Here is a 20,353-nt window from a genome sequence, read left to right on the forward strand (position 1 = left end):
CTGGTTGTCATAATTCAGCTTTTTTTATGTACCATGAAAGTAACCTTCACATTGATAGTTGGCATGTAGTTATATCCCATAAAGGTATGGCTGAAATAAACCTTCTAAAAACATCTAGCTGTTGTCTGAAATGACCTGAAAAGGCATTTTAAGTAGCAGTATGTTTCTAATATTGCAAAATACTGAAAAGGAGCACTAATTTTGCAGACAGACTTGAAAGAAGCTGTACAAGAATGACTAACTGCTTAGCTGTAAATTGACTTTCAGGTGTTCTCGGATATAAATGTATGGTAACACTATAATACGTATTTACGTTATGTTCATGTAATGTGTTAAATGAAGGGCAAAAGTTATTTTTTGGACCTTGACCTTTCTATATACATTAAAAACAATGTTCACAATTTCAACTGCAGTGTTTCTTTGGTATGATATAGCACTCAGAACAGGAAATGGGTGGAATAAGGTCATGGTACAAAAACATTTAGCCCAACATCAAAAACTTGATCGTAGTAGTTGGGTGACAAGAGGACTGGTGTAGATGTTTCTAGTACCGATGTCAGAATAACAGCTTGTTTGTGATCTAAGGCAGTGGTTCTCAACCTTGGAGTTGAGGCATTACATTTTGTTGACTGTTCCACAGGGTTCCAACGATAAATAGTGAAAATAGCACATCTACAAGCTCACAATGCCTTGCAAACGTGAGCTGTTGTGAATTTGTAGATTGGCCCTTTTTATAGTATAGTTTGCTTTTGATGAGTAAATGGTATTTTTAGGCACAAGGTCTCGAGTCCTTAAATTGTCACTTCATTTGTCACGGTCCTCTGCGGACCCCAGATTGAGAACCACTGAACTAGGCATAGTTTTTGCATAACCAAACCCATTTATAAGGGATAGTTCCCAGGTTTCAAATTAGTTCATGATCTGCAGACATCTTGCACTGAATGTACCTATACAGTAATCTGAACCAGAGCTGTTGCATTTCTGGACCACGTTGAAGATGACAACTTGGTCACTCATTATCTTTGGGTATAGAATGTGGGCAATTATACAGTTCTGTGTAAATCGCTTCTGCCAGTGCAGCCGTTACCCATTGAAAAGTGAGCAACTGAATAGACAATGCAGCTTCATTACCACAGCCGCCCGACTGCTTGTCATGGGTAAAAGGCAGTTTGAAATAGTTCAAATATGCATGGTGCACAACTCCACTAATCAAACCAACTATAGAAATTGGGGGAGTTATCATTGGGGTACAAGCCATCTTCATGTCGTTTGTTTATACATTTGATGGATATCAATTGGAAAAAAACAGCAGATGCATTGTTTACAGTGTATGTAGCACGAGTGCTAATTTTCAACACTTGTCCACAGGAAGCTTTTCTAAAATGGAGTAACCCCAATCAGGTGCAACAAAAATATATATATACACACTCTAATTAACATCACCAAAATCAGACCCATTAACTAGTGAAAACAGGACTCAATCATGAGCAGTTGATTTGATTGCAACCATAATTTGAGTCCTCTAAACACATTACCATCCGTCTCTAGTTTTAGAACCGTAGGCAAAGAGTTCCAAAGCTTTACCCCCTTAACTGAGAAGGCAGACTGTCCTGTCCGTATAAGTTCTTGCTTATGGGAACGATGCAGTCATTTGTTGATGCTTGTGTAGTTACTCTACCAACCAGTCCAGAGAACAGAGGTGAAACATGATTATGTTTAATTACACTTCACTCACAATTTCTGTTGAGATCATGATATTAACCAGAGCTGAGGCAAGGATCCATTTGATAAGAGCTTTATTTGAAATATTACAACATATAAAAACTACATACAATTTATTCCACATTGTGTGAAAATTTCCAAATACACTTAAAACCACATTTAGAAACTCAAGCATGGAATGGTACTGCACAGAATGTCCAACAAGGTTCAAAGCCATCTCATTAAAAATTATTTCCTGACGCTTCAGCATCAGGTTGCGGATTCGATTCTTACTGGAAAGGGAACAAGGCCTAATCCAAGACCTCCATCTCCTGCTTCACGATTTCTGTTGGGGAAAGGTGGTACTCATTAATATGTATGTTTACATGTAACCACTGAAGAGAATGAATTAGGCGTAGAAATTATTTAACATGTAATCAGCATGCTAAACATTTATGGGCTCACCTGAGGCACTCTCTTCTTTAATCCTCTCCAAGATGCATCTCCTGATCTCTAGTCCTATGGCTCTGGAAAGCGGTGGAGGCACAGCATTTCCCACCTTCGAAAGTGACAAAAAAAATAAAAAAGGCTATGAGTAGTCCGTGGCTGAGTCCATGGCAACAGTTGGGAGTGATTATTTGAAATGTTTAAATATAAGAATTACAGGAATAGCAAGAGAGACACGTAGTGGAAAACCTGTCATTAGTTAAAACAAACAATTACAAATCATATGATTTAAACATCTCCATAATATACAAAAAGGTGCCACTGAACACAGTTGACATATTAAAAACTATCGATTATAATTAATTATAATCTAATCATCTTAAAATCATGCTTTTAACTGTCAAATGCGCTCTACTGTCGATTATAATTAAAATGATCTTAAAATCATGCTTGTAAATGTCAAATGCGCTCTACTACCATTGAAAAATATTTATGTTCTCAAAAATGAGATCAGTGGACCGACGGTACCTGTCTGTGTTTGTCAAGAACGTTCCCAAAGAAGCGGTAGGTATCAGGGAATCCCTGAGAGCGTGCACACTCCCTCACACTAACCACTCTGTGCTGCTCAGGATGCAGAACACGGCCCTGGAATCAACACCACATGTTTAGTCAACTCTGCCAAGCAGAGGGATCCCTAACACACCGACTAGGGATACAGAATCAGTGACACTGTACAAGCTTACAAACTAGGACTTATCTTAGTTATTAACAGAATTTCGTAACTGGCACTATCACACTTATACGATAGACTGCTGTTGCTGTTTTTTGGAGAATGTGCTGTTATCAGCAAAGGACAGATTTGTCTGAACTGTAGAATCAATTTTAAAATACAAAAGCAGCTTTACCTGCATGTAGCATCTCTTAAATACTTTTAAATGTCTTCAAGAAATTTGCTTCGCATCAGCATTGTAAGAAAAACATGCTAAATAGGACACACATACCTGCTTGCCCATGGGCTCAGGGTTGGTGACAGTGGTGCTGAAGAACCCATCCCATTCCAGACGACCGTAGAGTCCAGCCCAGTGATTGTGGCGGTTCCCAGTATGAGGCAGACACCATGGGATCAGGGTGCCGAACTGCCTGTCTGCAGCGTCACATGGCACCCCTGAAACGATACATAAAAAACAACTTCATCACCATCTTTCGCTCATTCAATCACTGCAATGTCATAGTTCATCAGGGAGACTAATTTCCATACCTCCCGAACAGGTGCAAACACCCCTCAGTGCACCAGTGCTGCTGCGTCCATTCTTTTTATCAGGATGCGAGAAACGAAGCTTCTTTGTCATGGTGCCATCTTTGAGCCGAACCTCAAGGTTGGGCAGGTCCCTCCAGTCAGAGCCAGGGGCCAAGGGGATGTGCCGCATGCGGCCCTCAACCAGAGAACTCATGTCCTGAGAACACAGAGCGTCAGTCATTACCCTCTCAATAAAAGCACATTTGCACTACTTGTACCTTGGCGGAGTGGGAGGACGCCAACCTTGCAGATGTGGTCTCGGAGGATGGGTTGGTACTGTGTTCCTCTGATTTGCCTCTGGAACCAAGACTGCGGCTCCCCGTTGTAGGAGATCTCCAAGGAAGCTGCTCCGTTGCGGATCTCGGGCAGGTCTGACATTGTGTCTCGGACGGTGATGGTTCTGTATGGTCCTCCATTGCCACTGTAGAAGGACAGATGATTTATGAACCACTTGAACAACTAGTGGCCCCTTCTGGGGCAAACAGTCAGCAAAAATAGCATTTTTATATTATACAGTAAAATCCAGGTAGATATTGGTTACCGTGTAACGTTGCTGAAGTATTTCTTGTCATCCACTACTACGTTCAAAGAGCAGGCTCTGGGAGCAAACACATGCAGAGGCTCGGGGTAAAGAGGAAGCTTCTCCCCAGGAGCTGCAGCCAGGAAGATGGCCCTGCGGCGGGTCTGGGCTACTCCGTATTGACCAGCCTGAGGGGACGACAAGAGTTAATCATATTGGTATGGGCTAGTAGTGCCTGTTGCAATAATAGAAATACAATTCAGGCATGATTTAGCAGATGCTCTTACACAGAACCACCTATAAAGTAAAACCTGGTATGAAGTGAATGGCATGAACCTAGTCAAGACCGTAAATTTGTTACGTAAATATTAATACAGTGCAAAGAAAACAATCAAGTGCTATGAATTAACTAGGATATTAGGCAGACATTGAACCCAACAACTGTCGTATACCATCTAAAAAAATACTTCAATGTATGTCGTTTACTTGTCCAATGTCCACAGATGCCATCAAAATAATAAGTGTACAAGCAACCAACATACATCTGGATAACACAACTAGTGTTTCTCGATAGGCATCAACTACTGATATAAAAGAATACAGACTGCTGGGGGATGAGGTAGTGTCAAGAGTTTTGAGTCTGAGGAGGGAGCTCATTCCACAGCTTGGGAGCCAGGAAGGGTCTAGGATGCTTGGAGCATTGGCCAGGGTGTCATAGGGAAGGAAGGGCCAGATGTCTTGCGTTTTCTAATCAGTTTTGGAGAAGGTTGGTAGGTACTTGTCACCACCAGGAGGTGTATAATTCAGACCCACCTGAAGGACACCAAATGTACACTGGTAACCCATGGCCACCAGACAGCGTAGGGTAAGCTTCAAGACCATGGAGCTTTTGAAGGAGACAAAGTTCCTCACGTTCTCAAGCAGGAAGAACTTGGGTCTGTAGTAGTCACAATAACTGCAAGAAAGAGGAAACTTAGCATGGCATGCCGTTTTTTGCTAAACGCTTTCAGACTAAGTGACTATAGTCACTGTTGGGTGGAATCCTTGCATGTCCTAAACCGTTACTTTTCAGCAAATGGAAAAACAATGTGTGTTCCAGTGGCTCCAATGTAGTCATTTCATCACAAGTTCATTAATACTTTATTGGTTAAGTATTTATAAAACCCACAGCCAGACAGATTTAATCACCTGGCGTATACAAGCTGAGCATTTAGTTAATATCCAATAGCATATTATGCAATTTTTGCTACTTTGTGTGACACAATCATTAATCGTATTAATTGATAGTTTTTTTAAAAAAAAGGGATTACTAATTGAAATTATAAAAACAAAAAAAATGATCTACAAGTTTTCTGCCCAACAGCGAAGATATAAATTTGACGATATATTCTTGTGACTTAAATCCATGTTCTAGCAACAAACCTCAGATAGGACACCACCAGGGAGTTCTTGAACATTGAGTAAGTGCGCGAGTTGAAACGGTTCATTCCACTGAAGCCCTGGCATGGGGGGCCTCCACAAAGCATCTCCACTTCTCCCTTCTGAGGCAGCTTCTGGCCCAGAGAGTTGGTCTTCTCCCCAGACATGACCAACTTGAGCAGGACGTTGCAGTCCTCAGTGAACACTGTGGTGCCGGGGTTGTTGAGCCTGAAGGCCTGCGCTGCAGGCTCCCACATCTCTATGGCCCACAAAGTCTCAGAGATACCTGAGGGCAGATAGCATTCATCATTACACATGCCAAAGATGGTATTTCTTTTTAAGACGCTACGTTGCAGCCACTCTGATAGAAATTTTGGAGTAGGTGTGCAAGAGGTTAGAGCTCTGCGTTCTTTTATTTCTGCACGCCCACCCCTATCTCAATATTTTGATCCAGGGACCGCCAGAAGCAAAGATTTCAGTAAAAAAATTTAGCTTTAAAATATATATTCAAAGATTTGCACACATTTAAAAACTAGAAAAAGGTGCTTCTCGGAGACCCCTAGTGGTTGAAATATGAATGGCCGGACTTCGCATGACGTGTGTGCAGAGGAAAAGAGGGACAGACCGACCGACCCCTTGGGTCTGGCAACAAAAAGAAAAAAAGCAGATCTACAAGCTCGTAGCGCGGCACATGAGCTTGTATATCTGCTATTTTTGAATAGCCAAAGTGTAAAATAAAGATTTTTAGCTAAAAAAAAAATTACCGATGCGTTCCCGGTCTTAACACATTGCCTGCCAGAATTATTTCAGATTTTTTGCAGTTTTATGCCAGAGATTTTTCATTGAGAAAAAAAGTACTCAGGAGCCGAGATACAGAATTTTTAAGTTAACAAGGAAGTGGATAGGAGTCTAGATCTTTGAAAAATCTCCTTGGTCTTTGGGTCAAAAAAAACAAAACAAAGTAAGATCCGAGGCAAGCGTGGTTACCTCTGCCAAATACGGGGTCAAATATTGGGTCTGCGGCCAAATACATATCATTTTGGGGGTCCTTGACATGAAAAAGGTTTGAGAACCACTGAATCACATACTCAATTCATGGAGTGTGCGTTAAGCTCAGGATTTCCGTTAAAATCAGGTGTTCAGAAACACGGGAAAATGGAAGATCATCATCGCTCGACTAGGCTGACGTTATCTTTATTATTAAAGCAACATACGCTTTTTCAAAAGGTAAGAAAATCGAAAAATCGCTGACAGTGGGTGCACGCAGCCAGAAATAAGTCTGGCAGTGAAAGAGTTAATGGGTTAAGTGTCTTTTGCCAGAAGAGGAGCACTCACCAGCTTGGTGGAAGCCTTCAGACAGCCCGCCACAGCCTGAGAACACATCCAGCGTGCGATACTTAGGCACTTTAGGTGTCTGTGATTCTTGAGCATCTGGTTTCTCCAGTGCAGCAGAGGACTTTCCTTTGCCTTTACCTGATAGGCAACAGTTTGATTAACATTTCAGGAAGCAAAACAGTTTGACATTTCAGGACACTTGACGACAAAACCAATACTTTTTTTTTTTTCCTTTACCTTTTCCCTTGCCCTTCCCTTTGCCCTTTTGAACAGCTGAGCGGGCATGGTTTGGTGGGTCTTCAAAGTTCTTGGTCTTGGCATTGTAAGCCTGTGGGTGATCGACAACTTAATTGACCGAAGGAAATATTTGAATAGTGCCATCTTCCAGGTATTTAACTTTCATATCATTGATATGGTGTAGCTACTTATTTTAAACCATCTACCAAAATTCACTTTGGAATACAGTCAATTCCTCTGCAATTCAAGACACATTGTCCGCAAAAGCATACATGCACTCAGACCACCTAACAGCGAAGAAACCCGATTAAAATATCATACAACACGTTATCACTGGAGAGCCGGATCCTTACCTCAAGGAAGTAGAATCGGTCAGGTCCACCGCTGGAGAAGTCCTGGACGGACTCATTGAGGTCCTCTGCATACTCGACATGACAGCGGCCCAGCAGATCCGACATGTTGACGGTCACCTCCTCATCGCTCCAGTATAGCTGGTTGATGTCAGTGTGATAACCGGCTTTCACGCCTTTGTGAGTGTTCTCAGGCCTGGAAGTAAGACGACACAATCGGCAAGGTTCAATTTGCATATATGATCATCCAAAAAAATTATGTGTGACATTTTGTAGTGGCATAATAAATTGTGAGCCGATTACTAAAGTGGAGAAACTTGCCTGTAAAACTTGTAGAGTCGCAGTTTGACCTCCGACGTGTCAGACTTGCCATTGCTGCGTCTGTGACAGAAGATCTCCTTGATGCGACCGATGCGGAAGGGCTCTGGAGCGTCCTGGTTGGATCCCTTTATGTAGTCTGAGGACTTCCTGTAGTACTCTGGATACAACTCTTCATCCACATCCTCCTTCCTGTGAGTACGCTTCACTGGACTAGCTGCTTTCACACTGGAAAAATGCATCAATACGTTCAATTACACTGTTGCAGAAACAGCCAATAATTAATTGATCCCCACCCATGGGGAGATGTGTCCCATTCTAACTATTAAGAGGAGTAGGCAGTGGTTCTGTCACCCGAGGACCAGCTCCAGCTGAAATGCCAGTGCTTTAGACAAGGGCATCTCCCCAACATGCATGTCTTCACAGGGACAACCTGCAAACTTAACAAAGCCCCCCCAGTCTAGTTTAGAACTAAATTCTAATCTACCATTTAAAAAAACACTGATGTCTGCCCCACTCACCTGAAATTAAAGGCCTCGGGAGGCAGGTACACACTGTCTCCCTTCCTGAACTGATGTCCTTTAAAGAGGGCCAGGGCATACAGAGCCTTGGAGTCACTGTCATTGTCGTCCAAGGGTTCAAATGCACGAGGAGTCTCCTGTTCTTCCTTTTCCCTCGTTTTAATACAGCTGCCACAGAATCTAATAAAGAAAGAACATAAACTGATACACGTCGCCACCAAAAAGACCAATGTGAACAGCAAAGCTGATAAGTTCAACAGTGACAGAACAACACTGATGCTCACTTGAACTTGGACTCTTCGGATGGCGTGTAAGTGGGCGGAGTCTCAAAACGGGAACACACTGGCTCATACCAGAACTGGTAGAAGAAGCTCTTGCCATCGTCCTCGGTCACCTTCAGGTCCTCCTCCACTCCCCCCTGTCGAAAACAAACTCAATATAAGGCTTGGTATACAGGTCAAATGCAGGTCTTCAATAAGTCATGAAACACATTTCTTAAATAGTCATGCAACCACGTTGCTCGACAAAAGTTTGTGCGTTGAAAAACAGTCGTACTACAGAGTATAAATTAGGCTTCACAAGCGCTCAGCCTTCAGTGCACCCGTACCTCCATGAACCAGTTGTTGGACGGAGCCTTGTACACGACACTGACTTTGCTCATCACATAGCTGAGCTGCATGTCTTCACATTCCTCCACAAGCATCAGCTCCAGTGGATCAGAGGACTCTCCGAGCACAGTGTCAGTACCACGAAGGAACCAGTGGGCGTGGAACATCTTGCCGTTGTTATCCTCCCACAAGGAAGAGATTCTACAACCAACAGACTTAGTTAGAAATGTACACACACACACAACCTCAAGACACAAATTAGCCTAACCACTTTCAATCTGGTGTCCATATTTGGGGCATGTAATTATAGGTGAACATAGGGAAAATTCTAAACTATCGAAAATAGCTGATCTACGACGTGCTGTGAGCTTGTGACGTACGACTAAGTATAGAATAGGGCTTACGTGGTTAATCATGGAGACATTTCTGAAAAATTAACATACCGTGCCAGGTAGAGGGGAATGGTTGGGTCCTCTGAAGAGACTGAGACGCAGTCACCCACCGCCAACACCTCATCATTCAGACGCACTTTGTTGTAATACCGTGTCTTCCCCTCAGTCTAAGGGACCAAAAGGGGGAGATATTTATTATACCAGATTCCTGGACAAAGCAGGGAAATTTGTTGCAAACCAAAACTGAGGAAACTAAGCCATTACCTCAACCGGCTCTCCAATCCATGCTAGCTTGCTCTGGGTCTGCTTCTTTCTCTTGGACTGGGACACCTTTTTCTTTGGGGCTTTTAATATGGGCACGTCCTCTTCCTCAATGTTCTCATCATCCTCAGCCTCCTTCACAGCAAGGTTAGGACATCTACACACAGGGGGGGGGAAACAGTCTTTACTTGCTCCAAGCCACAGATAACCCCATCTTGAGAAGGTATGGTCTGAGAGATTGTCTAACCTTCTCTGCCGACAAGCCTGCTTGCTTTTCCCACCTCCTCCAAATTTGATCATGTCCTTGCAAGCTGTACACTTGCCACAGTCAGGAGCTTGGCAAACCTTAATAGCACAAAAGAGATGAACAGGACTTTTCCCCCTCCACTTGCAGTCAAATCTTTTAAAAAGTGGCTAAAAGGTTGCTTTAGTGGTTAATCAGGCTAATTGATTTGGTGTGTCGATTCATTGATATAAGAAAAAGTGCTTCTCGATTAGCTGACAAACAACAAACGGAACTAATTATGGCACTTACCTCACAGACGCCACAGCGTTGCCTCTTAATGCCTCCACCCTCTTTCTCATCAATCTGATCAGAGAAGAAGGTGTCAAAGATCTGGCGGACCAGTTTAGTGGTGGTGGCTCTAGTGGGCCCTTTGGCGTCCTTCTCTATCTTGGTCGGGTGGCGAATAGCCTGTCTCCTTGCAGCTCTCCTGTAGGGGTAAATAAAAGGAGGCGGTTTAAAGAACGAGCCAATTTGGCTCATAATATTTGAGGGTGGTCCAAGTTACGGCTATTATGGAGCCCCTCACCCTAAACAAGCCACATCAGCTGATGGAGCCATGCAACATGAGTAACAAGCAGACAAAACAAGACAAAGTACAAATGTATACAATACAGAGTTCGCGTTAGAAGTCGACTGACAGTTCGACACCAAAAACAAAAGAACCCACACAAAAGACGCTGAAAAATAACTCACTGTTGAGTACCATTACAGTGGAGGAAGAGCATATGCAAATGTTATCAGTTTATGAACCATTTGATAAAATATTTAATACAATGCATGTATCAGGGAGACCAAGTAATGAATTTGAGAACTCAAGAATTGCCCAGCCATCTCAATAACTTGAGAAAAAATAATCTTACCTTCCTTTCCCATTTACTTTTAATTGAGATTATCTTCCGAACAGAGGTATGTGCTGGTTTATCTTTTAATCCATGGGTCATTACAACCCGTTCACACCATCTGATTATAGTGTACTATAGTTTCTAATGAGATTTCTGATCATAATAAATTTCATTACAATATTGGTGTGCAATGTAAATGTATTTTTTTTTATGGTCAGTCTACTGAAATCCAACACAAACAGTAATAATGATGTGCATAAAATAGATACATCTTTTTAAGTTCTAGCACGAACTCTGTAGAAATGTTCCTATTTGACTAGACAACCTAAACTTTCACACTTAAAAACACAACCACAAACAAGTTGAGGATGCATTCGCAGTGAGGCCTACCTACCAGTACAACAGCATGCTGCATTAGGAAATGTTAGAGGAATGTTAGACGTTAGGGAGAACAAGAAACAAGCATCAGGAATACATGTACAGAAAGAAAAAAAAACTAAACGAAACTACATTCGAAACCCTGAAGCAACAGTGTTGCCAAAAGAAGTGTCACTGGATAGAGTGGCTAGTTGTTTCTGTCAGAGTTAACTACATACACTGCTAGTGATTTGAGCAAAGTATGATGATGATGACCAACACAGAATTTCATTTTCTGGTGCAATTTCTAACCATCAAGAGTTTAGATCTTTTCTAGGCCACATCTCATTGGAGGGAAAAATCTCAAGGTGGTCAATGTTAGGGAGGGACAGGGAGTGCTTTTACATGCACACCAATCCTGATTAAGGAAAATACTATTGCTATTCAGATGGTCATGTTAACGCTGTCCGTTATCCGATTTCCCCTAAAAGAAAATTAGAAGTTTTTTACTTAGGGTAAGCAAACCCCATCTTATTTGGCCACATCTTAAACACCTTCAGATTTCTTTCAGGTTTCATGTGCATGTCTGGATATGAAGTCATATGTAACAACTTATCAAAATATGAAGTTAAGAGTAAATTTATGTAAACCAGGAGTCATAACCGTAATTGCACTAGGCATGTTAACATAAAATTTCTGATCTGATTATTTTCCGCACTATAAGGCGCACTCCCTTATAGTGCGGATGCGCCTTATAATCCGATGCGCCTTATATATATGTATCAATATTGGTTCCCTTGGTTTTCGCACTATAAGCCGCACCTTCAGTGCGCCTTATAGTGCGGATGCGCCTTATAATGCGGTGCGCCCTATATATGAAAATAATAAATTTATTGAAGGTGCGCCTTATACTCAGATGCGCCTTATAGTGCGGAAAATACGGTACACATTTTGTACACAGTTGTGTATGCCACCCTAATATCCATGAGCCCCACCTCTTGCCAAGAGTGACTCCAGCCAGCTTGATCAGATCTCTCATGCAGGGGGTAACGATGACAGGCTGCTCATCCGAGTCTCCAGCCTCGTCATAACTCTCCACCTGCTCCACCACAAACTGGGCATGGCGCAGCAGCGTGTCTTCAGTGAAGCGGTTGAAGTTGAGCCCTGCGGGGGGCACTGTGGTCTGTAGGCAAGAGGAGATCAGAGTTTGGTCAGTGCTGTGGCTGAGCTAACATCAAGTTTGACAGTTGTATTATTCTGACCAATCCTAGTCTCGTGAGCCAGACTGTTGCCTCCCACAATTTTCAAATGCTTCAGTCATACAGTATGGAGCACGGAAGCTCTGAAAATGATCAAGCGATAAAGATGCCTCCTCCCCACTTCCGTTTTGTCTTTACAGTTGCGCAAATTTATCTGCCTTTAAATCAAAATCATCTAAGCATATATAGCTTGCTTAGAAATGAAAAAGATATATTTTCATGAACGGAAATGAGGACCAGATGACTGCTTCCTCTCCCGGATTTCGGGAGGTGTAGTTCCAGACTATATACCATTCGGGGGTTGTGCTACGCCAGGATAGATCAATCCTAACCTCAATCTTGTTAAGGAGGTCCTCATAAGAAACATCAGGGTTCTTCTGCAGGAATTCTACCACAATCTTGCTCATGTAGATCTTTTCCTGCATCAGTGCAAAGATGGAGGAATACTCCTCACTGGACTGCATCAGGATGTAGTCGGCAAAGGCTGTGGAGGACAAGTATTGGCACATCAGACACAGAAAGGCCAACATAATAACACAAATTTGAGAGAACTGGCTTGTGTTACTACCTGTAGTGAAGCCAATTAAGGCCTTTTCGCCACCATCAAAGCCAGTGATCCACCAGGCATTGATAGGTCCAAGCTTCTTGGCAGGAACTCCACCTACCACAAAACACATTTGTATTTTCAATTAAACTTCATTTTGGCTGTACTGATCAAAGATAACTTTGGGTCAATTACAAAGAGTTTTGATTCATACATTAAAAAAAATAATAAAAGAGTACCATCCAAGCAGGGGTTGTCATCATAGATGGGTTTGACGACACAGCTGAAGTAGAGCTCCACATTCTTCTCAATCAACCCAGCGTCAAAAGGACAAAGATGGCCACGCTTGTCATACACACTGCAAGTACAGAACAGTTCATATGCTAGATAGAATGACCACAGCACAGCAACAGCACAGCCCAATCGGTAGCGGCGGAAAAAGATACAATCACTATCCACTTTGTTGAGGGAAATCACCCTTGTTGCTCTAGCAATGGCATAGTGAAGATAAATCCTACGGCACAAATGTAAATTATTTTACTGAGACAAGAGGCAGCCCACTTCTGCAACCTCAAGATATATTCAAGTCAATTAAAAAAACTTTAACAGGCAGCTGATGTGACATATGGTTGCTTGTCCTTTCTTAGGTGACCCAAGTTTTTAGACTGATGATGTAATGTGAGGCAGTATCCACCTGAAGTTTGTGATTTTGTGCTGTGGCAGCTCTTCATAGTTCTCAAACCCATCTTCATTTGCGTCAAACAGGGAGAGGCGCTCATCAGTTAACATTTCTGGTTCATCCAGCTGTAGATGCACAGAGTTACAATTCCACTAATTATAAGATAACATTTTACAAACGTTTCACTCGTCAGGTTGGACAGATGCATGTATGACGGCCTGATTTGACACTCAAGACAATTAGGAAAAAATTAATCTACTGCATCTCTGACAAATCATCCATCCAAGTGACAAATGATCAATTTTAAGCATTCAGGTTGGCTCAGATATATTGTAACTGACCATGAATGTAGAATATGATTTCTCACCGCATTATCAGGATCACCCTGAAATAACTTGAGGTCAGACTCATCCAGGTACTGTCTGCAGTCTGGACATTTTGGGGGTGGTGCCTGGGGAAGGAAAAGAAAAAGAGAATAAGCCATGACAGTTTATGTATATAGCATTTTTTATAAATATATATATATATATATGCATAGTGCGTTACCTTGGCTGCAGAGACTGGCTTAGTTGCTACACTCTTGGATTCTTCCAAAACCGTGCTGTACAGATAATAACGAGTTAGTTTGTGTAAATGTCTTCGAAAACTAAGAAAATAATGAGCCCGACCATGTTCAAAGGGCAGGAGACTTACATTTCGTCTGAATCCACTTTAAGACGTTTCTCTTCCCGAGAACCATCTGACTCATCCACCTTAAGACGTTTCTCTTCTCGAGAATCACCCGAATCTTCCACTTTAAGACGTTTCTCTTCCAGAGACTGAAATATATGAGCCAGCTTGTTATTAACTCTCAATGCTTACAGTGACCTGGTATCAATAACTGCCAATAGTTCCTCACCTCTTCAATAACTTCTTTAACCTCTGCAACTTCTTTTTGTCCATTTGTAGCCTCTCCCTTCACCTCATCCGACTTGCGCTTTTGACTGGAAGGAATGAGATAAGTTTTACTCTAAAAACGGTAAGACATTTTTGTTGTGGATCTCAGGAGCCACATGGGAATGGCATGGCTCAATATGGATCTCAGACTTCATATGGCCAGCCTTTGACGTCAATAATCTATGCCGTCAACTTATTAAACAGATATACTCACACTTTGGCGAACATGGACAAGATGGTGGGCTGTTTCCCGCTGTTTCTTGTGACTCTGGCACTGGCAGGAGATTCTAGAAGAAAAAAGGACAACGCTCCATGTTATTTTTGTTCTACACCTTCCACAATGCACTACAAATGGCATAGGATGGTGTAGAACAAAAATTCAGGGGAGCTTACTTTTGGGGTCAGAGTCTGCCTTGCTCCTGCGTCCGCCCTTCCCTTTGGGAGCAGAAGGGGACTTCATGGTGTCGGCTTCCTCCTGGGTGTCCATGGTCTCCTCCTCACCGTCGTCCTCATCCTTATGGGAGCCGTTGGTAGCGAAGCCATTCGTCTTCCCGTTCTGCTCGACGCTGTCAGCATGTGAACCGTTCTCCAATGGCAGCTCTTTCCCCAGTAAGGCCTTGACTTTGGAGAGGTAGCCCTCCTGTCAGGTACACACAGAGCATGTGGCCAATGAGCACAGGATGGATCAGAGAATGTGAGAATATGAGAGAATGTACAGACAGTTACTGACCACCGAGATCTCTGAACTTTTCATCTTCTCCTCCAGGCTGGTCAGTTGTTCCTGGGCATCCACATGCAGGAAGTCCTGAACCAACCTGATCTTCTCTTTCACACGATCCTGAAATTCGAATTTATTAGCAAAAGACAGCATGTTGTGACTAGATGGCAAACAATTATACAATATTAAAGTCGCTATATGCAGCAGAGACATTTTTTATTTGATAGCTATTCAGTTTAAGACAGAACCCAGTTTGCAACCCAGTACGGCTGAGAAACATGTTGAAAATCACAATGTCAAATCATTCCAAATCCATCAACTTTACTTTTGACAGTCTATTGTTCAATTGTGGGTCCTTCTTGAAAGATAATTAAAGCTATCCAAGCCCACTAGCTTTCATTTATTGAGACATATGAACTCACCTCGTCTGAAATGCCATCCTCCTCCTTCAGCACCTGCAGCCTGTGAAAACATTTTAAAGTCGTTTAAGGCTAGCAGCAGTGGTGGACTGCTATGCAACTTTGGGCCCCCCCCAAAAAAATAATAGCGATATATATATATATATATATATATATATATATATATAGCATTTTTTAACTCCATCAGCCACTATATAATTATGCTGGAGTGTTGATTGAAAAGTGTCATAAAAGTGTCAAGCTCATTAGTACTCTCTAAGCAATGAATGCATTGAGTATAACATTGCCTCTGAGATGTAGTGAAGTAAAAGTAAATTGTAAATACTCCAGTAAAGTAAAAAATACCTCAAAATTGTACTTAAGTACAGTACTTGAGTACAAATGTACTTAGTTACTTTTACACCACTGACTAGCAGTCACGTCGGAAACTATCATCAATGAGCATCAAGTTCATTAGCAATGTTGTTTTCCCGGGAACCAAACTTCCTGCGTGGCGCCAAATCTCCCACGTAGTTTCATCCTTCATAACAAGCTGCCAGTTTGAAAGATCCGATCCCACTGTTATTGTCATCTCTCCGTCCGTCGCAACACTTGTCATTATCAAGCAGTGGTGGAAAAGTTACTCATTTATATCAATACTGCAATGTAGAAATACTCCGTTACAAGTAAAAGTCCAGAATTAAAAATGTACTGGATTAAAAGTACAAAGGTATTGGTATAAGTAGAAAGTACGTATTGTGCAGTATGTCGCTTTTTTAGTTATCAAATGTATTAAAAAATCTTTTGAAAATAGCAGATCAACAAGCTCACAATGCGTCGCATCGCTACGCATTGCGAGCTTGTAGATCGGCCGAAATAGGTACAGTACCTGAGTAAATGTACTTAGTTACTTTCCACCACTGTTATCAAGTGGGAGTAGGCTAACGTTAGCTACAAACGGCTAACTAACGCATGTACACGCCAACTTCAGAAGCATCACTTTGCTAGAACAGTTGTGCAACGACCCTAGAGTTCAAACACAGTGTATGATAATAATCATGGTAATGATAGTTATTTGCGTTGAACAATAACGCTGCGTGCATGCTACATGATGGTTTATTGTCATTAGCATCCAGGTTACTGTACCTTTTCCTAACATCCTCAGGCAGAGACACGCAGGTCTTGCTTTGCATTGTGAATGTCTATCTAAACGTGGCAGAACAAAAGATAAAATCGTGTTTTTAAAATCCGTATAAAACGACGTTAAAAGCCCGCCCGTGTTGACAGCAGTGTGATCAGCGTCAGTGCTGTTGTTGAATGCCAGAGATGCTATATTCGCGCGCGGGCCGTCTTTTCGCGCGGAAACCAGTGTTGCCATGTCGGCTTATTATAAGCGACTTTGGGCTTATCTCATTCTTTGTGTGAAGTTGCTTGTAAATGTCGGTTTAGTGCGGGTTGCGGGTTTTGGGGATTTTTAAATTATTTTAACCAGTGGTTCTCAAATATTTTCATGTCATGGACCCCCAAATTAATACGTTTTTGTCCGTAAATCCCCATCTAAAAATGATTTGTGCCAGGGTGCCCCCCTACCAGATTTGTGTTATTAGAATGTTTCAAAAATCTTACAAATATTCCACATTTTATTTCAAGATTATTTTGGAAATAGCCGATCTACAAGCTCACCTAGATCGGATATTTCCAGTGAGTTTATAGGTTTAAAGTGCTCATAATGGCCTAGTGCCCTAGTTGCTTCTTTTGGGCTTGTTTTCCTAGACCTTGTTGCTTATTTCTTTCGCAATATCTGGCAACAGTGGCGGAAACCCGGGTATTTTGGAATGTACCACTGGAGAGACAGATGGGGGAGATGTGTAACTATGTGCTGGAATATTTAATCACCGACTTCAAAAACTACACCAAAACACACATTTGCATTATTCAGCAGTGTTTTTTTGTGAAGCGTGATTTGTAAAATGTTAAAGCTTGAGCACAATAGCAACTTTATTGACTTAATTACGCATAACAATCACCCCTGTATTTTCTAGCCGATGTGGTAGGCAAATGACCAGGCGGAAGCAATCTGTTCATTTGACCAAGAAATGATAATGCATCTTTACTTACAAGCACATTGACCCATTGATGTGTTTGTTATTTCATTTATTATCTACAGCAGTGGTTCTCAACCTTTTCAGGCCGCAATCCCCCAAAATAATCATATTTGAACTGGGGACCCACCAAACTAATCATATTTGAACTGGGGACCCCCCCAAAATAATCATATTTGACCAGGGGACCCCCACCCTAGCCTCGGAAACCCATGCCTTGTTTTACTCCACCCTGACAAGCACTTGGGTAGGAGTTGAGGCATTACATTTTGTTTGACTCGGTTTCGGATTAATATTGTGAAAATAGCTACAAGCTCACAACGCCTGTTGTTGACAGCTTGTAGATAGAACATTTTCACAAATGTCTCTTTCTTATGTTATTTGACAATTTGGCCAATGTTTGACCAGTTGTTGTTAATTGAGATATTAAAAAGATCTTAAAAGTTCTTAAATTGTCACTTCACTGTCATCTGGGGACCACTGTGCTTTGTTAAGGGTAGTACAGTTCTTGGCTCAGGCTCGCTATCCTATTTTTGGTAATATGTCTGACATAGATTATTAATTTAGAAGCTGAACCTCTTTAAGACCCAGAGAAATAGATCCAGACTAGTGAATTAATAATGAACCAGTGAACTACTGAATATGAAACAACATGGTGTTGGACTGTTGACGAAAAATAAACTAATTTCCATGTTCAGCTGCTTCTATCTTCATTCAACACAAGGTGGCAGCATGTGCTCATTATTAGACATCTGAAAACTTGAAGTCAGTTGTGGCTTGATCACAGAAAGACCTATGAGTAAAGTGAGAAATGCCATAATCTTGACTCATTTGATCATTTCATTACAATTTCATAACATGCAGCCTGTAGATCGTAGCCCTGTCATGTGAACCATGGCTAGCCTGATTGTAGCTACAATCTGACCCCATAATTCAATTCACTTCACTGCAGTCCATAAGCCCACATTACTAATTGTCAATTTGTCACTGATTTCACACAGCTCATTGTCAAACACCTCTTCACTATTGTAGCTGTGTGTGTGTGTGTGTGTGTGTGTGTGTGTGTGTGTGTGTGTGTGTGTGTGTGTGTGTGTGTGTGTGTGTGTGTGTGTGTGTGTGTGTGTGTGTGTGTGTGTGTGTGTGCGTGCGTGTGTGTGCGTGTGTGTGTGTGTGTGTGTGTGTGTGTGTGTGTGAGAGAGCTAGGGATGGGACGATAAGAAAATTAATTGCGATTAACAATAACTTATCGCGATGATCAAAATATGCTTAAAACGTAAAATGCCACTTTTGTTAACCATTTGAACCCATCCCTATATTCTGGGGGGAACGTTTGCCAAAAATAGCAAATCTACAAGCTTACAACGCGTTGCATTTCAATGTGTTGTGAGCTTGTAGATCTGCTATTATTGGCGAATCAATTTGTGTAGAGTGAAGTAAGAGTGTACCAAATGTGCTCTTTAACAGGTCACTTTGATCAAGTATAAAGGGTTTAAGTGGTTCTGAATTTGCAGCTCAACAAAAGCGAATTCATCCTTGTGTATGACTGAGGACAATTTCACAATAAATTAAAATCTCTGAGATACGATTATTGTGAGCGTTTTTTTATCACGATAAACGATTATAACGATTATCATCCAATCCCTAGTGTGAGTGAGTGAGTGAGTGAGTGAGTGTGTGTGTGTGTGTGAGTGTGAGTGTGAGTGTGAGTGTGTGTGTGTGTGTGTGTGTGTGTGTGTGTGTGTGTGTGTGTGTGTGTGTGTGTGTGTGTGTGTGTGTGTGAGAGAGAGACAGAGACAGAGATTATGATATTATATGCTTTAAAAGTTAAACATTATTAAGGATATCAAGGCTTACACAAGCTACTTAAATGTTACCGCAAGTTTGTTCTGTCTGTGTTTAAGAATGTTTATTTCTGAATGTGCCCAAGGGTCTGTGTTTATGTTTGGTTTCATAAGATGTTCCTTAAACTGGCCTGTAGCCTACCATATATTATATGGCTGCAGCTCGCATGGGTCTGATGTGTTCTCTTGCTATGGACGTCTTTGTGTATACAACTTCACCTACAGGTTTCTGAGTGTGACGTCACATCCTGCAGGGCACTGGGAAAACTTGGCAGACTTCCCAGCAGCGCAGCCTCCTGGGGCTGATTCAGCCAATGTTCCCACCCAGGAATCCTGGATGTCTGACAGCAACCAGGCCCGACTCTCCCAAGGCCACTCTCTGTCAGCCTTTCCCCTCACCCCAAGCCTCCCCATAAGCCAAGGAGACGTCTCCCAGGGCCTTTATTCAAGTCTGATTTATACTTTGCCGTACAGCAATGTCGAATTCTAAAAATAGCCAACTTACAAGCTCACACCGCGCTGCGGAGGCAATGTGTTGTGAGCTTGTAGATCTGCTATTAGGCCTCAGGCTACTCCCAGACATAAATTAGGCATCAGGCTCCTCCCAGACAGCACCCTACCACACCCCACTTCCACGCTCACTGCTGACAATCCTCTGCCCACCCTCCCATCATATAAATTCCCTTTTTTCACACAAGCCTTAAAGCAATTGAACATTTTTTACAAAAGTGAGAGGGCCATGATTAATGGGCTGAGACAAACTTGCATGGAGCGTTTCACGCTGTTCATGTTGAAGCCTGCGCTTTTCTGACCGTGTCAGAGCACGTTTGTATTGAACACCGCTTTTTGATTACCTCTTAGATCCAGGCACATTACGAAGGCATCTGCAGACCCTACCCTGCAGAGATAATAAGCTGCCGTTTAACTCCACAGATGCTTTACCATTCTACAACATTCTCTCTGAACACTTCAGTCACAACTTGGA

At 42.0% G+C, this 20,353-nt stretch overlaps 1 protein-coding gene across 1 annotated transcript; it reads right to left on the reverse strand.

Annotated features, from left to right (window-relative positions):
* Positions 1 to 1,779: 1,779 nt before the first annotated feature.
* dnmt1 (DNA (cytosine-5-)-methyltransferase 1) lies at positions 1,780 to 16,763 on the reverse strand. The gene is made up of 34 exons (XM_080447607.1): positions 16,572 to 16,763; positions 15,450 to 15,489; positions 15,040 to 15,147; positions 14,703 to 14,949; positions 14,524 to 14,596; positions 14,272 to 14,356; positions 14,067 to 14,191; positions 13,920 to 13,974; positions 13,741 to 13,824; positions 13,389 to 13,498; positions 12,934 to 13,052; positions 12,719 to 12,811; positions 12,483 to 12,634; positions 11,887 to 12,074; positions 9,942 to 10,119; positions 9,654 to 9,751; positions 9,410 to 9,563; positions 9,197 to 9,312; positions 8,753 to 8,954; positions 8,430 to 8,563; positions 8,146 to 8,325; positions 7,628 to 7,852; positions 7,310 to 7,502; positions 6,957 to 7,047; positions 6,720 to 6,857; positions 5,388 to 5,670; positions 4,779 to 4,920; positions 3,987 to 4,153; positions 3,689 to 3,866; positions 3,407 to 3,602; positions 3,150 to 3,313; positions 2,677 to 2,793; positions 2,167 to 2,260; positions 1,780 to 2,047 (listed from the first exon to the last, which is right to left on the reverse strand). Exons 1-34 carry the CDS (start codon positions 16,616 to 16,618, stop codon positions 2,013 to 2,015), a joined length of 4,611 nt encoding a protein of 1,536 aa, XP_080303733.1. The 5' UTR covers positions 16,619 to 16,763; the 3' UTR covers positions 1,780 to 2,012.
* Between the last annotated feature and the right edge of the window lie 3,590 nt (positions 16,764 to 20,353).

This window comes from Gymnoscopelus braueri, assembly GCF_963280865.1.
Source record: "Gymnoscopelus braueri genome assembly, chromosome: 13".
Classification (NCBI taxonomy): domain Eukaryota; kingdom Metazoa; phylum Chordata; class Actinopteri; order Myctophiformes; family Myctophidae; genus Gymnoscopelus; species Gymnoscopelus braueri.

Excerpts from the sequence above, each read along its gene's own strand:
- dnmt1 (XM_080447607.1), bottom strand. The coding sequence starts at position 16,618 with ATGCAAAGCAAGACCTGCGTGTCTCTGCCTGAGGATGTTAGGAAAAG. Across the intron at positions 10,120-11,886 it reads GGAGTCACTCTTGGCAAGAG|GAGAGCTGCAAGGAGACAGG; the intron begins GTGGGGCTCATG and ends TTACCCCTACAG. Across the intron at positions 3,314-3,406 it reads TGTTTGCACCTGTTCGGGAG|GGGTGCCATGTGACGCTGCA; the intron begins GTATGGAAATTA and ends GTATCGTTTCAG.